Here is an 18,731-nt window from a genome sequence, read left to right as displayed (position 1 = left end):
AAAAAGGAAAGCCCAGACTGTCTCCTAAGATGCTGCTGATGGTTTTGAACTGCTGACCATGCGGGTTTTACTCCAATGTGTAACCACTACCCCACACCAGCGCTACCACACACACACACACATGCATGGATGCACAAAGACACACACACAGGCTCTTTAAAACTCAGGAAAAGAATCCATTCTCGACTCAATTCTTCAACAAAAAACTCTAACTCACATACGTGCATATGTGCACACGCGCGTGTATGTGTGTAGCCGCCACAGGTTGTTTGTCTCCAGAACAGGAAGATGTCCCACGTGGACCTGACTCTGGATGCTGGACTCAAGCTAATGGGCCCCAGTTTTTCCCTCCAGGCCTCCATTTGGCCAGTGAGCGAGACGCTCCAAGACGCAGGTGTGGACAGTCCTGGCGTGCCAGGTGAGGACACGTGGAAAGAGAGCTAGTTTTAGAATCAGACGTAGCTGGGTTCACAGCCCAGCAGCGCCACTGTGGAGGAGACTGGCAAGTTCCTTCCTCCGACGACGCTCTGTGCCTCGGTTTCCTTATCTGCAAAATAGGGACACAGCCAACAGTTCTCACCCCTAAGGCCGTTGGGAGGAAGAGGCATCCAGAGCGGTTTTCACACGAGTAAGGCCATGTTACACACTACTGCTCACTCTCACATGCTGCTGGAGAAGAGGGAAATGAAAGAAAGCCTACCACATACAACACTACCCGGAGCAGTTAGCAAATAAACTTGAATACTGACAATAACAACGTGCTGTGTACAAACGTGGTGCCTACAGCAATGGTGACCAGGATGCGCGTCATTTTCAAACGTGCTCGGGGGCCAGGGCTGCTGTCCACAGCACTGCTGTCCACAGCACTCCGGGGGCCCAGGGCTGCTGTCCACAGCACTTTACAGTCGCTCATGGATGGCACTGCTTTGCTGTTGGCAGAGGGTGGGGGCGGGGGGCGGGCAGGGAGCAGTGGGGCTCCCTGATGGAGGTGGTGGGCTGTGCCAGACGGGCTGTGGGCTGAAATCCTGGCACTCTGCCTCAAGCTGGCGAGGTTATAGATCTTCAGCCAGGGACCTAGCCTCTCTGAACTTCTGTCTCTCCATCTTGGAAAGGCGACTACGAGTGCCCCACACTCACCCACCATCAGAATGCGAGGAGTCGCCACCCTCCCAGCCCCACCCCACCCCGGAGCACAAAGTGATACAGTAACAGGCATTTTATTGGGTGGCAGCAGGCCCAGCCCCGTTGCCACCTCACAGTGTAGAACTAGGTACATCAAGCACACCCCCTCCCCCGCTGGCAGCACCAGCACCCCCTGGCCACGGGTGCAGTGAAGGTAGGGGCACGTGGTAAGGACCCTGCAGGAACCCACACTATTTCAGTCGCCTCCAACTCTACACCCCAGGTTTCCGAGGGTGCGATGTTTCCAGGAGCAGGGCTTCAGCGGGTGGGTGACTGCTACCAACCTTCGGGTGAGCTGTTGGGTGTTTAATACTATGATCCTTCCTGGCACTTTCAAGGTGCCCTGAACCCCACCCTCCAGCCACCCCCCTGGGATCATCTGGAACCCATCCAGAGGGACAGTTTGCAGGGGCCATGAGGGCCAGGCCATAAGTCATTTACATGCCAAGAAGGGTCAGTGCCTCAGGACCCCGGGCTGGGTCTGGCACTGGGCACTGGGCACTGGGAGAAGGGAGAGTGAGGCTGTTTTCTCCCAGCCCAGGGGGCACAGAGCCCCGCAGAAATGCCGCCATTACAGGCCCCAAGCACGGCCATCTCTAGAGGCAGGGCCAGAGGAGCTAAGGGAGAGACAACACAGGACATAAGTGCCCCGCCTCTAGATCATAACCCTGACAGGAAGGACAACCCATCCCCAAGTGGAGTCGGCCAGGACCAGGCAGGCCTGGAGGGCAGGGGCAGGGGCACCTGGTGAAAGGCACTTGGACATCTCAGGTGTGGTTAGATCGGTAGGCAGAGGTGGCCGCAGGCTCCCCACGGGTGAGGAAGGCGGGCAGCTTTGGAGCAAGGTTCACCACCCCTGCAGGCCGCCACACCCGAGACCTGGTGGCCTCGGGGAGGAAGCAAGACAGAGGTCAGGGTTTGACGAGGGTTCTAGAGCTGCCTCCTTTCCCCCAAGGGGTCTCGGGAACAGTTTCATCTCCACTCCCCTAGTCCCTGGCCCACAGCAGGGAGGAAGGACTCGGGGCAGAGGCGGACAGAGAGAGAACCAGTCAGGCACTGGACAGAAGTTCCAGAATGACCAGCACGGTCAGAGGGGCAGCCCTGTTCCTCACCCTGACCCTGAGTCGTGGGCAGGGAAGGCCAGCGGGCAGGCCAGCAGGGCGACAGAGGTCGTGCTTGGTGCAGGTGGAGGGCCTTGGGGGACCCGCGCAGTCTGCAGTCAGTCGTCTGGACCGACAGGCAGGTGTAGGCAGGCGGCGTTGAGCGGGCTCACTGCATGTAGGAGTAGCGCCAGTCACCCAGAGGCTGGTGGGTCTCCTTGATGACCTGAGGCGAGGTCCAGCGCAGGACGTAGTGCGGGCCCCCGGGCTTGTCATTGGTACCTGTTGAAGAGGCCGCATTGAGGCTCAGCAACAGCCCAGGGCAGATGGGAAAGGAGTGGGGAGGAGGTGAGTAGAGGAGGCGCAGTCTGGGCAGCACTAGGGAAACGCCAGTGGGACACCCAGGAGACGTGGCCCAGGGCAGGAAGGGGGCTGTAGAGCTAGAAGTAAACCTTCAGAGCAGGCCCTGCTGGGCAGGCCTGTGATCAGCACTTCCAGACTCCACCTACCCCACCAGCCAGGGGCTTTGGGAGGCAGGGGAAGTCTGGACCAAGAGTTGGACACCTGGATCCAGCTCTGGCTCTGCCATTAGGCAGCTATGAGCCTTGGGTAGTCCCCGCCCGCTCTGAGCCTCTGTATCCCATGCGCAAACAGAAGGGATGAGCTCTGAGGTCGGGAGTCTGAGGGTAAAAAGCTTGGGTGCTGGAGCCAAGTCCCAGCAGGCTCACCCTGCAAGCCTGCGGCCTTGAGCAGGCCACTGCCTATCTCTGGGCATCTCTGGGAGGGAGGGTAACCATGGTCCCTCGGCCCCGGTGTGGGAGAACAAAGCAAGTCACGATGAAGGTCCTGGGGCCCGGCCCGGCCCACAGGAAGCACAGGTAGCTGACACCCTTGGTGAAGGAACGGGGGGCTCCTGCTGGAACTTGGCTCCCCTCGGGCAGGGCGACCACTTACCAGAGGCCCGGGCACCCCCAAAGGGCTGCTGGCCGACCACAGAGCCAGTGGACTTGTCATTGATGTAGAAGTTGCCAGCAGCATTCCGCAGCATCTCTGTGGCCTCCTGGACAATGTCCCTACAGGGACAGGGCAGTGGTAAGAGGGCAGCCAGCCCCTCACCTCCCAGCCCCCCAGAACCCCTGCTATAGCCCACGCCAGACTCAACCCAGAACAAGTGACCCTGGCCAGACACTTGCTGTGGGTCCTGGGACTTGGCTCCCTCCTCTGTCAAGGGGGTGAGTGCTATGTGGGTCACACCCAGGGAGCGAGCCATGTGACGCAATCGTCCTCTGGAGCTGTGAGGAGCCCCTCCACACACAGCCTTTCCCCTCAGTTCAGCTACACCCTCAAGTGTATGGGAGGAGGGAAAATGCACAGCCCCAGACCCGGCATCATGAGGCCCAGGTTCGAATCCTGCCTCTGCCAGCCAGCAGTGAAGTGGAGGCTCTGTGCGCCCTCTGCACACGGGGTCATCATCCTGCTCAAGGGGACCCCAAGAGAGGCTGGGGGCTGGACTAAACCAGTGGCCTGGGGATTCGTGAATCAGGGACGGAGGCCCTGAATATGTCTTTTCAACTAACAGCCGGCTGATTCTGGGTGCCTTGTGGGCAGCCTGCCTGCCTGTGGGGGCTGAGGTGAGGGGCAGGGTGCGCAAGCAGGGAGGCTGCGTCATCACAAGGCCTCGAGCTACACCCAGATGGGCGCTAAGCAGGGCCCGGAGAAAGGAGCTTCAGACTGGGGCAAGCTGCCACTCACTTATCCTGGGCGAACACTGCCCCCGTGAGGCCGTAGCTGGTGGTGCCGTCGACCAGCTGCAGCGTCTCCCTGTACTTGTCATCGGGGTAGACGTACACGGTCAGCACAGGCCCGAAGATCTCCTGAGAGAGAAGCCGCACGGTCAGGCCCTGCACTGAACCCGGGCCCGGGGCCCACCCGCTGTCTCCCCAGTCCCTAGTCCCCAGCCCCTGCAAGAAGGGCCATCCCTGACTTCCTCCTGGATTCCTTGTGTCCCCACCCTGCCCAAGCTCCCTGCAGCCGAGCCCACACCCAAACAGCAGAGGGCCCAGCCCTCAGAAACTGCAGGTGTGGGGACTCCTCTGTGGGGGGGCCCCACTCTCCCACGGGGTTCGGGAAGACCTTGCGACCAGCTGCACCCACCCACAGCCCCCTGAGCCAAGTGCCTGCCCTCTGTGCCTCCACTTCTCATCTGTAGGATGGAAATGGCAGGACACGCCTCCCCTAGGGCAAGCACCCAGCAGCGGGCACCACTGTCCACTGCCACTGCAGTCACCCTAGCTGCGGGGTCACCAGCTGGGGTCCACAGTGTCAAGGACAAAGGCCCGCATGAGCCTGGAGGCCTGAGCAAATGGCCTGGCCAGTGCTCTCTGGGGCGGGAAGTCCCTTTCAGGGCCTAACTGCTATCCTCTGTCCCCTGCAGACAGTGCCACCCTGAGATGGCTCTCTGGCTCCAAGCTGCCCCTCCCGGTGCCTGCCCAGTCACCTCTTTCATGATGGGGTCCCGAGGGTCCTTGCTCTCGATGATGCAGGGCTCCACGAAGTAGCCCACGGAGTCATCGCAGGCGCCCCCCGCCAGGATGGTGAGGCTGGGCGAGGAGTGGGCGTGCTCCAGCCACTTCCTGATCCGGCCGAAGGACTGAGGGGGCGGGGAGGTGGGCACCCCAACACTCACACCTGAAACCCATCCCCATAGGGCCTGCCTTCTACAACAAAGTGGCTGGGCGTGGCGAGGGGGGCGGGGGGGGGTGGAGCCAGGGCAGGTATGTGTACACGTGTCAGTGTGAGTGGGTGTATGTGCATGAGCGAGCATGCAGTATAGCTAGAGGTGTGCCGACATGTCTTCAATCACCTTTGCTGACAAAAATCTTGTTTTCAAGGACTACTGCCAAAATGTTTCAGCCTGTTGCTATTCTATTATTCTTAAATAAGCTCTAGGCGGGGACCGCACATTTACAACTTTAGAAAGGCCCGCTTCCTGGTGTTAGCTTCCAGTGGGTGGACCCCACGTCCAGCAACCCCGCTTGTGCACAAGAGGGCAGCTGGAGGGGGCTGGGGGGGTGGGGTGGCGGGAGGTTGTCCAGAGGCTGTGATCTCTCGGAAGCAGGCAGGCAGGCCTGCCCCTGGGTCCAAACCCCAACCTCTGGCGAGTCACTGGGCATGTCACCCTCTGCCACTCCCAGGACATCTCTCATGTATATAAACACGATATTAGGAAAGATGCATGTTTTCTGTAGGCTTTAATGATTAGGTGTGTGTCGGAATCAACTTGATTCCAGCGGGTTGGGCTGGTTTTGAGGGAAATGTGATTTTGATCAATGTTGTATCAGACATAGGCATGGCCGCGCATCTTCTTATCCATAAAGACCCTGAATCTGTTGATTCGCAGTTGAGGCAGGAAGTCCCGGTGTGGGGTCTGGTGGTGGACAGGCCCCTCCCTGTGGGATCTGGTGTCTTCCTGTGTCTACAGCCCAGGCACCTCAGTCCCTTTGTGCGCCACCGCCAGTCCTCACGTTTATGCGTGCCTACGTGCCCATGTTTATGCTCACGCTGCAGACCTACGCATGCATGTACATACATACATGTAAGCACGCACCTGGATATGTGTGTGTACACGTACAGGTATGAACCTATGTGCCTAAGAATGTGGCCATGTTTATGTGGGCGAAGCTACACGTGTCCACATACGTGGGTAGGAATGTACACATCCACATGTGCATTGACGTTCATGCATGAAGATGTGTGAGCCTGTTGGCATGTGCACACAGGTGTGCATGTGTGAGCCGATGATGCATGTAAGAGGGGTGAGCTGAGCCTCCCAGGGTGCATAAGAGAGGAGCACTTCTCTGCTCATGGATTCTGCTGTTCCGAGTCCAGCGTGTGTGCATGTGCCAGGCTCCGGAGCTGCTCTGCTTACCACAGAGGAGCTGGGCTGTGCCCAGGCCAGGGCTCTGTATACCTTCCTCCCCTACTACCCCACAGTCCAGGACCCCGCCCCCCAGAATCGCCCCGCTGTCTGCCTGTACCTTGGCGTCAATCACGGCAGAAAAGAAGGTCTCAAAATCCTCCACAGGCTGGCGGTGAGGGAGACACGGGAAGGGAGACAGTGGGTGACCGCAGGCTGGAGACAAACCCATACCCCCCCTCCTGCCCTCTCTCCCTCGCAGCCCCCTCCCCTCCCCCCCACCCAGCTGCCCAATCCCATCAGCCCCCTGCCGGGCCACAGCAGGGACACTCACGTTGCCCACTTTGATGCTGCGGTGCTCCTCCAGCAGGCGCCCTTTGATCTGTGGCCACAGCGAGCGGGGCACGTAGAGGCGCGAGCAGGCGGAGCACTTCTGGCCGCTGTACTCGAAGGCGGAGCGCAGAGTCCCACTCACCACGCTGTCCACGTCGGCCGAGCGGTGCACGAAGTGGAAGTTCTTCCCGCCACACTCTGAGGGGACAAGGGGCGGGGGGTGACGCGGCAGCCAGCTCCACAGGCCAGCCACCTCCCGTTCATTCTCAGGCCTTAGGCCCATTCTAAAGATGAGACAGCCAAGGCTGGGGCGGGACACCACGCGCCCGAGGCCACCTGGCCGGGAGAAAGTGGCAGGCTCTCGGGGAGTTTCGGGGAAGGAGCCTCTGGGACCACCAAGGGCGAGTTGTGCAGGGGCAGCCTGCTCTCCACCTGCACCGCCACACCAGTGTGCACCAGGGTGAAGCGAGGGCTGCTACCACTGGTCCTGGGGGCTCACTTCCCAGCAAAGCTCCCACCAGCCCCGGTGGGCTGCTCCGTGTCCCCAGGGGCAAAACACAAGCCCCGAGCTCAAGCCTGGCTGACACATTAACGTGTGGTCTTCCCTCTCCAGCCTCCACCTTCCCGGCTGGAAAACCAGGGCTCGGCACCAGGCCACCTTCCTGGGGCATGCGCCGTCAACACGGGGTCCACGGGGCCTCCGGAGAAGGGGTTTCTGTGGCCCAGGGGCCTGGGCCACCCTGCACCCTGCCCTGGCTCCTGAAGAGGTGCATGAACCCACCGCCAGATAGTCCAATCCCAGCACGGCCCTAAAGGATGGAGCAGAATCCGGAGCGTGTCCAAGCTACCGCTCCTTACTGAGGCACGGAGTCTCATTTCTCTCCCACAAAACAGGTGGTATGTTTGAACCCTGGACCTTGCACTCAGCAGCCCAGTGTTTCATTTACGGTGCCACCAGGGCCCTGTGTGAAATGTGTGTATGCACACGCGCGCACACGCATGCATGCACATGCGCCTGCGTGCCAGAGCGTGAGTTACAGGCTTTGGGAAGTCCTGCTGCCATCCGTTTTGCTTTGCTTGTTTGAACACAACGTGCGCCGAATTTCCCTGACCACCAGTCTCCTGTCTTTGTGCGGAACGATTTCAAGAAGATGTGGGGTGCCTATTGACCCGTCAGCCCCATGCCCTCTCACCCCCTCCTCCCTCACGAGGCCAGTACGAGTCTGGGACATTCTCAGATCCCCTACGCTGTGAGCCATCTCTGTGCTTACTAACACACAGGCGTCACCCCCTCTGAACGTGAACCTGAAAGAGCAGCAGGTCTGCCTTTGGAAGGGCCCCCAACACGAGCCAGGGCGCCGGAGCCTGCACATCGAAAGGAAGTCAGTCAGTTTGGGACCCCGGCCATGGAGCTGATGCAGACTGACAGCTGTCCTAAAGGGCAGGGCAGGGCAGAACTGTCCTGTGAGTTTCTCAACCTGTGGGTTGTGACCCCTTTGGGGGTTGAATGACCCTTTCACAGGGGTCGCCCGGTCATCACAGTAGCAAAATGGCAGTGATGAAGTAGCGACGAAAATAATGTTATGGCCGGGGCATCACCACCACATGAGGAACTGTTCAAGGGCCGCGGCGTGAGGGCGGTTGAGAACCACTGCTCTACGGGAAGAGAAAGCCTGTGTGGAGCAGCTGGTGGTTCGGAATTGCAGAGCCTGCGGTCAGCAGCCTACGCATAACCAGTACACAAGGTGGGCATGTAAGCCACCACTGAGTTCACTTGGACCCAGCATGCTGGCTGGCCGCACACAGGAAAGCCTTGCCCCACCCAGCCCATGCCCCTCACCTGGAATCCCGAAGAGAAGTTGTGACGCTGGCTACCCTCCAAACCTGGAGAAGAGACATCGCCTACTCCTCCTGGCCGTCATGCCAGCCTTGGTCACATGGAGCCGAAAAATAAACCCACAAACCGCCCCTCCGTCTCCGCTGCTTGCTGAGAGAGGGTGGAGGCAGGAGGGAGGTTCTGTCCACCACCGTTGACCATGAACTCTCGCTCAGAGGGACCTTGGCTGAGCTCCAGCCTCCCCCTGGAGCCCTCTTGTCCAAGGCCAATGCCTGAATGAAGCCTACAGATCTGAACCCTCACCCTGGCTCCACCTCTGCAGGTGTCCATTCTGATCCTCCGGGCGTCAGCAAACGCTCATACCGGATGCGGCCATGCCACCCTGCCTCATGCTCAGAGCGTGGCCACGACCACCTGAGGGTCTGTCTTAGGGTCAAATCGCACACAGCGCCGGCCTGCTTCCTCTCCTTCAAAGACAAGCTCGTGCCAACCTCGGAGCCTTTGCGTTTGCAGTTCCCTCTGCCTGGACGACTGCGGCCGGCGCACCAGCCAGTGGCCGCCAGTGACTGCTTACCTACGTTAAAAATAAAGAAGCAAGCCAGGCATGGCCTGCGCACAGCGGACGCATCTCCTGCTGCCGTACTAGACAGCTGCGATGGGGCGCGCCACCACTGTGGAAAGGTCCAGTGGCAGTGCTGGTGCCCAGGGGCTGGCCCCAGGTTTCCTGTGGTTACCTGCCTGGCAAAAGCTCCAAGGGGGCTTCCTCAGGCCACCGCAGGTCAGCCAACTCAGCCCTCTGGTCTTGACCTCTCATACCTTGGCTGCTAACTACAAGGTCCACAGTTCAAAACCAGCAGCTAGCTGCTCCTTGGGAGAGAGAAGAGGCTTTCTACTCCCATAGAGAGTTGCAGTCTTGGAAAAGACCCTGTCCTGTGGGACACTTCTTCAGAGCCCTGTCCCCACTGGCTTCTCTCCCTCTATTGACTCGCTGCTTCTTGCCCTCACGACTGGCGTCTAAGTCGGCGTGAGGGCAGGGGCTGTGGGGGGTTTATCACATTGCACCCCAGTGTCCAAAACAATGCCTGAGCAGACCCTTGCAATTTGTCGAATGAATGAGTGAACCAGTGAATGAGTCCATGCACACTTTCCATCATAGGTGCGCTTCTGGACCCCCAGGGGCCATCAGGGCAGAGGTTCTGACCTTAAAGGACCCAGCTCTTGGCTCCCATGGGGCCCCACCACCTCCTCTTTCATGATTCGAGTGGTAGGGGGTAGGGGGAACTCAAGGGCCACCGGCAGGACAAGGAACGAACTCTTACCTCCAGCCAGGCGTGGGAAGGTCCGGAACCGGTCCAGATTCTGGGCCACCTGCTTCCACAGGTGTTTGAAGGTGCTGAAACCAGAAGCGGGCACGGTGGGCATCTGGGTGCTAGGCTCAAATACCTATGTGTGAGGGTCCCAAGGGTAGGGGGGAGCAGGCTGACTGGAGGCCCCACCAGAGGCAGGGAGGGCTGAAAGCCCAGGGGCAGTACCAAGGGCAGCAGGAGGTGGGCAGGGTCCCGTAGTAGATGGGGGTGGGGGTAGGGGTAGACGGTCATAGTTGAACAGGCAGCCTTCTGCATCTAAGGGGAGGGGGCAAGGGGCGCCCTGGCAGGTGGGGGCACAGTGGGGAAGGGCCATCCTCTGAAGCAGGAGAGTGCAGGGTTGAGTCCTGGCTCCGACACTCATGGCCGCGTGACCTTGCACTCAGTGCATGGCCTCTCTGAGCTGCAGGTTTCTTATCCGTGACCTGGAGGAAAGGACCCTCACCTGGCCGTTCTGTGGGTCCCTGACCAGGAGCTGTCCTTCCCTGGTCTGAGCGGGACAGGCCCTGACTCCAATCCTTGGGCTCAAGCTGCCAAACTGAGGTGGGGCTTGGGAGAGGGAGCTCCGGCCCCCGCCCAAGGAGCTCTCCTCCAGGAGGTCTCCACCCCCTCCCGGGACTCCAAGTGTGACCAACCTCAGCACCACAGAACAATAAAAATGCTAATCGCCCGGCAGCCGGCGACACAGTAGCTAATACTAATTTATGACTTTCCTACCTTTAAGCCCCTGGCTCATCAGAGCATGGCAAATGGGGGCCAGGCTGGTGCGGCCCGCTAATCGGCAGGGCCCATGGGGCCTGCGGCTGGCAGAGCGGATCTTTTGGAAAACGGCCTTCCTCAGCAGTTCTAACACTGCCAGCGGCGCCCCCCTCTGCAAACCCTGTGGGGGAGGGTGGGGGGCTGGCACAGGAAGAGAGATGCCGCTGCAGCGACCTAGACACCTGATGCCCCAGATTACTCGAACCCTTGGCCTCGGGCACCTCAAACTCACAGTGACCAGGCTGGAGTGTCCGCTGGATCTTCCCTGCACCCTCCCACCCGCCCTGGGGAAGGAAGCCATGCCCGATATTCCTTCCCCAGACTACCTGGGCCCCTCTCAACCCCCGGCAGGTGGTCCCCACCTCCATCTCCCTTCTATGTCCTCCTTTAACCCACCCACTCCTTCCATTTGGTCTCCACCCTGCCCCCAGCCCACGCTGTCCTGGTCTCTCCCCTCGCAGGCCTGCAGGGACCAGGAAGGCCAAGAAAGGGGCCAGGCTCTGGGGCTGATGGGGACAGGGGTAACTGGAGGTCATCACCCTAGCCACCCGATGGTGCCACCTAGGGCCACCGGGGTGTCCAATCACCCAAGAAAAGCCAAAGTTTCCACTTTGATAAGACTGAGCCATCACTAACGGGAGTCAGAGAAATCCAACTTGCTGCCTGCTCCCGCCATCCTTGGGGTCAAGCCCCGGCTCCTTCGCAGATCAGCCAGCGGCTTTGCCAGGCACCCTGGTGGCACAATGCGGAGGCACTTCATGGCCAACCAAAAGACTGGGAGTTCAAACCCACCTGGAGCTCCGAGGGGAGACCTGGAGATGGGCTTCCGGAAAGATTAAGCCTGGAAATCCCTGGGTGGGGGAGGAAGGGCGGGGTGGGGGTGGGGGTTGTTAAGGCACCTTTCTTCTCTTCTCTGTCCTGTGGGGCGGCTCGAAGTCAGACCTTTGTAGTCAGCCCCCTGTCTATGAACCCCACATACCCACACACAGCAGGGCTCTAAGAAGCACCTGCTGAGTGGGTGAGTGAGTGGGTGGGTGAATGAGTGAGTGAGTGGGTGGGTGGGTTAGTGAGGGAGGAAGGGCGGGGTGGGGGGAGTTGTTAAGGCACCTTTCTTCTCTGTCCTGTGGGGTGGCTTGGAGTCAGACCTTTGTAGTCAGCCCCCGTCTATGAACCCCACATACCCACACACTGCAGGGCTCTAAGAAGCACCTGCTGAGTAGGTGAGTGAGTGGGTGGGTGGGTGGGTTAGTGAGGGAAGAAGGGAGTGGGGGGGGGCAGGCAGGTGAGTGAGTGAGTGGGGAAGGTCACCATGGACAGCTGCCTGCCTCCTTTCAAGCCTGCCCTGCCCGTACTTCCCAGCCCGTGGTCCCAGAACTCTCCATTCCAGCCACAGACGAAGGTTTCTCATGCCCAGGCATGGTGCTCACTGCTGCCTGCAGGCCTCCGTCACGCTGCTCCCTCTCCTGGCACTCTCCCACCACCCTTGCCCCTTTCCCTAGCCAGCCCCTGCCTTCATTCTCAGCTCAGAGGCCACCTCCTCCAGGCACCCCAGCTCTCCTGCCACCCTTCCCCTTCCAGGGGCCGAGATGGCACTGAAATCAACACTCCCCGACACCTGGGCCAGTCCCGTCAACCCTGCCAGGTGGGGTCATCACCCCAAGGTGCAGGTGAAGAGAAGCTCGATGACATGAGGTAGCTCACCCGCAACCCCACCATGGGGAGAGGACGTGTCAGAGGCAGACCTGTGGGGCCCTAGCTTGGGGCCCCCGGACAGCAGATGGTGAAGTGGTACCCTGCACTTCTTCGGGGCCACTGGGGGCCCTCAGCCCAGCGCTCTCCCTGTTCGGGACTTACGGCACGCTGCCGGTGAAGTTGATGCCACAGAGGTGCTCCGAGCTGGTGACGGTGTCCCCAAACACGGGCCCGTCCGCCGGCACAAACTGGATGATGTTGGGGGGCAGACCGGCCTCCCGGAGGGTGCGGTAGACAGCATAGCTGGCCAGCATGGCGGTGTCACTGGGCTTCCACAGGACCACGTTGCCCTGCCAGCAGGTGTGATGATGACTCACAAAGCCAGGCCACCAGCCCCGACTTTTACCGCAACCCCGCCACAGCCACGCCTCTCCTCAGACCGCCACCTTCCCCCAGCTCCCTAGGACCAGTCACAAGTCGGTCAGCCCCTGTGCCAGCCAGGATGTCCGGCATGGAGCCCGGGGCCGCCCTGTCTGCTTCCACTCTCTGGTCAAGGCGCCCTTCCTCTGTGCCGCCGCCCACCAGGCCCCGCCCTCAGCAGTTCTGCCTGGGCGTTCGTCACTGCACTTATGCCTGCTCACAGGTGCTCTGCACCGGGCCGGGGCCGCAGCACAGCTCCTGTGTCTGCCCAAGGTGGGCACACACAGCTGGGCATGCACGGCTGCACACACCCAGGCAGCAGAGCACATGCTCCATGCTGTCACTCCTCCTCCGTGGCCCCAACACCCTATCTGTCCCATCATCCACTAGTCGTGCGGCCTGGATACACAAGCTGGTGCCCCGTGACTCAGTTACCCTGGTGAGAAGCTCTCAGCAGCACTGGGTGCCAGTGCCACCACTCAGAGGTAAGCTATAACCATCATCTTTAAAGGTGCCAAACCTAGCCTGTGGTCCGGAGTCCACTCAGTCGACCCTGCGTGTTTCCAAGTGGAATTGCTCTTCCCACCCCGCCCCCCACCCCCAGCCATGTTTTCTTGGCAGTAATATTTAAGGGAGAGGGTCTCCAGGGATTTCTGGGAATAGCAGCCCCCACGTACAAGGTCGTGCTGGCCTGCCACACACGCTGCCTCCTTGGGTCCTCACTCCCTGTCACCTAGGCATCCCTGCTACTCCTGCTGGGCCTCAACAACACAGAAACGGTCAGGGCCTCACCCGGGGTCCCCCAGCCACAGGCAGGATTCAAACCCAAAGTCTTGCCATGGCCCCAAGCTGCCTCCACCTCCTATGCTTCTCCCACGAGCGGGGCAGGGACTGAGAGGCTGCCTGCCAAGCCCACCCTGCCCCGGCCCACCGCTCACCATGAGGGCCGGAGCCCCGGCCAGGTTGCCACCAATGGCGGTGAAGTTGAAGGGAGAGATGGCCGCCACAAAGCCCTGGGGACGGAGGTGGTGGTGAGGGTGGTGCTCAGAGGCCTAGCCGCCCTGCCCCGTGCCCAACCCTGGTAGGCACCTCCAGTCCCCGGTAGACCACGCTGTTGGTGCTGGGCGGCACACTGATGGGCTGCTCGCCCTCCAGCTGCACGGCGAACTTGGCGTTGAAGCGGAAGAAGTCGATGAGCTCAGCTGCAGCGTCAATCTCTGCCTGGATCACTGTCTTACCCTGCGGGCGGGGGTCACGGTGAGCAACCCCAGTGGGCGGAGGCGTGTGGCCACCAGCACCGGTCCGTGCCCGTGGTGGTGGTGATGGTGGTGGACTCGGTGTGGGAATCAGAGCCCAGGGCCAGCCTGCAGCGAGGTGGTGCTGTGGTACCACTTCCGGCGTGAGGGGGCACCCCTCTTCTGGGGATGGCAGTCGGAAGGGGACCTTCAGGGCTTTGGAGAACCCAAGCTTTCCTACCTCAGAGGCCCCGGGTGGCTTCCAACCAGTGGCTTAAGGTGAGCAGCGAGTCCTTAACCGCTGTGCCACCGGGCTATTTGCACCCCGCTGTGATCTGTGCTGTGAACGGGGAATGAGTGCTACAGAAAGCTGTAGCAGCCATCCGTCTGGCCCGGAAGGTTCAGGAAGTATCGTGGAAGAGGTACAGTCAGGGCGGGGCCTCGCTGGGCAGATGGACACAGGGAGGCGCTGGGGGGCAGGGCAGTGTCCCGGCTTTGTTACTGGCTTCAGCATAGGCAGGGTTGGCCTGGCAGGGAAGGGCTGGCGCAGGCGCAGGGACTTGACTTTGCTTAAAGGGGTGAACTGCTGGAGGTGTAGGGGCCCTGAGCAGTCCTCCTTCTGCCCAGGCCAGGGGACTGCACAGGTGACTCAGTCCAGGAAAGGCACAACAGAGCCTGGCCTGGAAGGGAGATGGCAGGGGGAGCACGCGACAAGGTGTCCATGGCAGGCACTCTGCCGAGCCCCAGTCCTAGGCCCTGTTCCCGAGGACACCCCCACCCTGCCCGCCCACCGGCCCTCTGAGGCTGTCTGGCTACTGTGCGTAGAGGGAATGGGCACGCCCACCCCCAGGCCCTGGCACCTCACCTGTCCCACCATGGTCTTGGCGAGGATCTCAGCCCTGCGAGGCCCACTCAGCAGGTCTGCCGCTTTCAGGAAGATCTGCGCCCGGTCGGCCACAGGCTTCAGGTCCCACTCTCTGCGCGCGGCCAGGGCGGCCTCAATGGCTCTGTTGAGCAGGGCCTGAGTGGGGGAAGAAGGGGTTGGGGGCTTCCTCCCTGCACCCAGAAAGCTCCAGGGCAGCCAGAGGGAGGCAGGGGTGCAGGCAAAACCCAGCCGAGGTACAGGAGGAGCTGCAAAGGGTCTGGGGGAGAGCGGGATCACAAGAGAACGGTGTGTTCCCACAGACGTTTGAAAACCTCCCCTCCCGTTGACCACACGAGTCAGCTCCCAGATTCCCTTTCACGGCCAGACCCCCGCCATACCAATTCCCTGCCTGGCTTCCCACCCACTGTGGCCCTCGTCCTGATTTCCAGAATCCACCAGGGTGCCCACTGCAGTGGGCATGTTGGACACACTCCAGGCCCAGCCAAGGCAGCTCCTCATTGGGCTCCAGTTATCCCTTGCGTGCCCAGGCTCTGTCCAAGTACCAAGCAAGGGCTCCCTCAGTGCCAGGCCCAACCTGCCCATGGCCTGAGAGAGACACAAGCCCCCACCCTTGACGTCTCAGGGACTCACCTTGTCTGCGTAGCAGAACTTGGCCACCTTGTGTCCATGATTAAAGGGCTGGAAGAGAAGAGGAGGGTGGGGTCACTCACTGCCCAAGAGGGGCCAAGATGGCAGCAGCTCAGACCTGGGCCTTCCAGTCCAGCATTTCCCAGGAGAGTGCAGATAAGCCCCCATCAGCAACCCCAACCCTAAAACCCACCACTGGAGAATCCGCCCCACTCATGGCAGCCCATGTGTTACCCCCCAGAACCACCCAGGCTGCTATCTTTTCCAGACTTCCACACCGACAGGCCTCCCTCCTGGGCCTGTTGCTGGATCAGGTGTGAACCACTCATCCTTTCAGGTCAGCAGGTGAGCATAAACCAGTCACTCCACCAACAAATACCGACCCAGTTCTCACACCACAAACCAAAACCAAACCCAAGTCGATTCTGACTCAACATGGCCTTAAGGCAGAGCAGAACTGCCCCTGTGGGTTTTCGAGACTGTAAATCTTTGCAGGAGCAGACGGCCCCTCCCCACCTCAAATGCCTGGCTCTACAAGGATGACCCGGCGGCTGCGGTCTCTGGCCAGGACAGGGAGGCAACCTGGGAAATGCATGCCAGACGTGTCCCACGAGCTCACTGCCTCAGAAAAGCCCAGGTGCCAGCCCCTCCCGGCAGCCTGAGCCCCCCAGGCTGCCCGCCAGGACTCCAGGTGCTGGGCCTTCTGGTCACTGACACAGCTTACAGGACACCTCCGCCGACCAGGACCTCGGAGTCACTGCTGCCCACCTCTCCACTTCTGACGCCTCCCCAAGTTGGAGTCCACGAGTCTCTCCCCTGCCTGGGGGGTGGCCCTCTTGGCTCTTCCCCTGGCCCCGGCTGGGTCATGCTCCTTGGCAGAGGCCCCTGTCTGCCTTGCTCAGCATGAAGTCCCAGCATCCTACACCGAGCCTGGTACCCAGGGGCTTGGCCAGTGTTTGCTGAATGATGGAATGAATGTGTGGACGGGATTTGATCATCATGATCAAAAAGGGCCCATAACAACAGATCGCCAACCCAACCGCACCTCTTGCCGTCAAGGAGAGCCTGGCTCACAGCAACCCCGGGCATCAGAGCAGAAGTGCTCTCTGGGCTTCACTTGGCTGTAGCCTGTTCAGAAGCGATCTGCCGAGACTTTCCTCAGCAGTGCTGCTGGGCGGGTCACAAAGCACGTGTGCCTCCCAGGGACCTCTCCCAGCAGACCACCCCTAAGGCCATCGGGGCTCGTCCACGGACTCTGCGGAAAAGAAGAGCCGACCTCATTCTTCCTTCTGGCAGCTGTCTTCCAAGTTTACAAGTGAAGGCACGGAGGAGGGACCCAGCCGGACAGATCCTGGCACGGGCTTTCTACCTGCTCCCCCTGCACAAAGCTGGAACCAGGCCAGCCCCTCCTCCCTCCTTCCCCTACTCCTGTGTGCGTGTGTCTGGACACAGACACATTTTGCTTCTGTTCAGAGCTGAGCTGGGTCATTGCTTGACACTCTTGGGGTTGACCCCATCATGGGCGTGATAAGGGATGAAAGGGCGAGGCGAGTGTCCCCCACTTGAGATTCGAGCAGGTGCACCCACATGTTAACCCTCAGGCTCCCCCGGGGAAGTACCACTGTCCATTCCATCAGCCCCAAAGTCACAAGAGGGCATCACCCTCACCCCTGGACCTGCAGACCACTGGGACACATGGGAGGGTGACACTCACTTGTCAACACAGACCAGCTCCCCTCCCTCCCCGTAGGCAGGCTGTTGGACGGACCAGCTACTTCTCTGCAAACACAGGCCGGACAAGGGCCAGGCTGGCACTGCGGGAGTGTGCAGTGGGAGTGCTGGGAACTGGGCCCACTGGAGAAGGCCCTGCTGCCCAAGTCCACCCCTGGTGGCCTGCAAGAGTGCCAGTCCCCTGGGCCCCATTTCCACTCCTAAGAGACGTCAGGCAATTGGATTTTTTTTCAAATAGACATCTCCCAGTTCTTAGGTTTTAGAGAGGCGAGGCAGGGGAACATAGCTTCAGGCTGTTAGCTTTGCAAATGCAGGTCCAGACAACGGGGCACCACCCCAGGGACAGAAACAGGGGCACCCCCTGGGCCTGAATTTGGATGATGTCTTTGGCATAACACCAAGGGGGTGCCTGGGAGACGGCCAGTGGAACCTCTGAGCACCAGCAGGGCACCGCCTGCTTCCCTACCCAGGCCTCCTCTGACGCCCTCGGGAGATGTCTCAGGAGTGGCTGCCCTTCTACCAAGCAGGTGGGCTCTGGAGGGGCTATAATGTCAACACTACGTGAGGAATGCTCCTCTTCCCTGGGCCTGGGTGGCGTAAAGCTGGGTCTGGGGCCCTCTCCGGCAGGCACCCAGGGCTTCAAAATGCTCTGTTTGCCACTTGTCTCCCTGAGCCCACCCTCTGCAGGTCCCGTGCTTGGTTCCTCCGGTCCATGTCCTTCTCACTGCCCGGAAAGCTTAGCTGGCTGCACAGAGCTCTGCAGAAGCAGTCAGGGGCCAGGGGAACTCATTTCTTAAGGAACTCTGAATGGGATTTATTCTGGAAAGCCTGACTTACCCAGGTTCATATTCCAAGGTGCTCTGGTGGAGGTTCAACCAGAGCCTGGGTGGGATGGTGGGTTATGCACAGGTGCTGCTGACCAAAACATCAGCGGTTCCAGCCCACCAGCAGCCCCACAGGAGGGAAAGAAGGCAGCCTGCTTCCAGTAGGATGGATGCCTCAGAAACCCCATGGGCAGTTCTACTGGGCTTCACAGGGTCAGAATCATTTCCGTTCCCGAGCCCGTTCCTCCCCCACCTCCACCATCTGCAAAAGGATCAGCTAAGACCCTGCTCCTCCTACCTCAAGGTGGGGTGGCAGGGACCAGAGGAGGAGCCACGTGAAAATGGGCAGAGCCTCAAGGAAGAGCCCATGGGAGCCCTGGCAGGAAGATTTCTGGGAGGCAGTGGCTTTTGATCAACAAACCCAAGCCCCACAAAGTTCCCACCAAGTTGATCCAGACTCTTGGTGGCCCCATGGGTGCTGGAGGGGAACTGCATACCAATGGCGCCCCCATGTGTGTCGGGGTGGAACTGCGTCCCACAAGGTGTCACAGGTGTGAGCTTTCAGAAAGCACTCACCCACCTGGGTTCTGGAAGGATCCACTCTACCAACTTCTCAGTGAGTAGACGGCACTTACTGACAGTCCCCAAACCCAGGGCTCCTGTGAACTTGTCCTTTCTGTGGAAGTGCAGGGCCATGAACTGCTACTACATGACCTGTAACTCCCACGGAATGAGGAAGCAGGTTATGCAAATAAGGTGTGTGGAATCTTTGTGGGGATTGGACACTCTGCAGGGGTGGGATTCGTCTGCTTTGCCAGCCGGCGG

The 18,731-nt window shown here is 60.4% G+C and overlaps 1 protein-coding gene across 2 annotated transcripts in view; it reads right to left on the bottom strand.

Moving 5' to 3' along the window:
- Window positions 1-1,201: 1,201 nt before the first annotated feature.
- The window catches only part of ALDH4A1 (aldehyde dehydrogenase 4 family member A1), a 30,300-nt gene continuing 12,770 nt past the window's right edge, over window positions 1,202-18,731 (bottom strand). For both annotated transcript variants that reach the window (XM_004705145.2, XM_045298836.1), the window contains exons 4-15: window positions 15,355-15,402; window positions 14,704-14,859; window positions 13,693-13,842; window positions 13,542-13,616; window positions 12,346-12,533; window positions 9,688-9,761; window positions 6,533-6,729; window positions 6,320-6,367; window positions 4,780-4,932; window positions 4,035-4,156; window positions 3,237-3,355; window positions 1,202-2,564 (exon numbers count right to left, since the gene is read on the bottom strand). In XM_004705145.2, the coding sequence (XP_004705202.1) occupies window positions 2,452-2,564; window positions 3,237-3,355; window positions 4,035-4,156; window positions 4,780-4,932; window positions 6,320-6,367; window positions 6,533-6,729; window positions 9,688-9,761; window positions 12,346-12,533; window positions 13,542-13,616; window positions 13,693-13,842; window positions 14,704-14,859; window positions 15,355-15,402 (1,443 nt within the window). In that variant the 3' untranslated portion in view covers window positions 1,202-2,451. The remainder of the gene's footprint in view (window positions 2,565-3,236; window positions 3,356-4,034; window positions 4,157-4,779; window positions 4,933-6,319; window positions 6,368-6,532; window positions 6,730-9,687; window positions 9,762-12,345; window positions 12,534-13,541; window positions 13,617-13,692; window positions 13,843-14,703; window positions 14,860-15,354; window positions 15,403-18,731) is intronic.

This window comes from Echinops telfairi, unplaced genomic scaffold (genome assembly GCF_000313985.2).
Source record: "Echinops telfairi isolate 266 unplaced genomic scaffold, ASM31398v2 ScPeMD7_7457;HRSCAF=8495, whole genome shotgun sequence".
NCBI classification, from domain to species: Eukaryota; Metazoa; Chordata; class Mammalia; order Afrosoricida; family Tenrecidae; genus Echinops; species Echinops telfairi.
The sequence above is the reverse complement of the archived record's forward strand: the minus strand, read 5'-3'. Positions and strand labels throughout refer to the sequence as shown.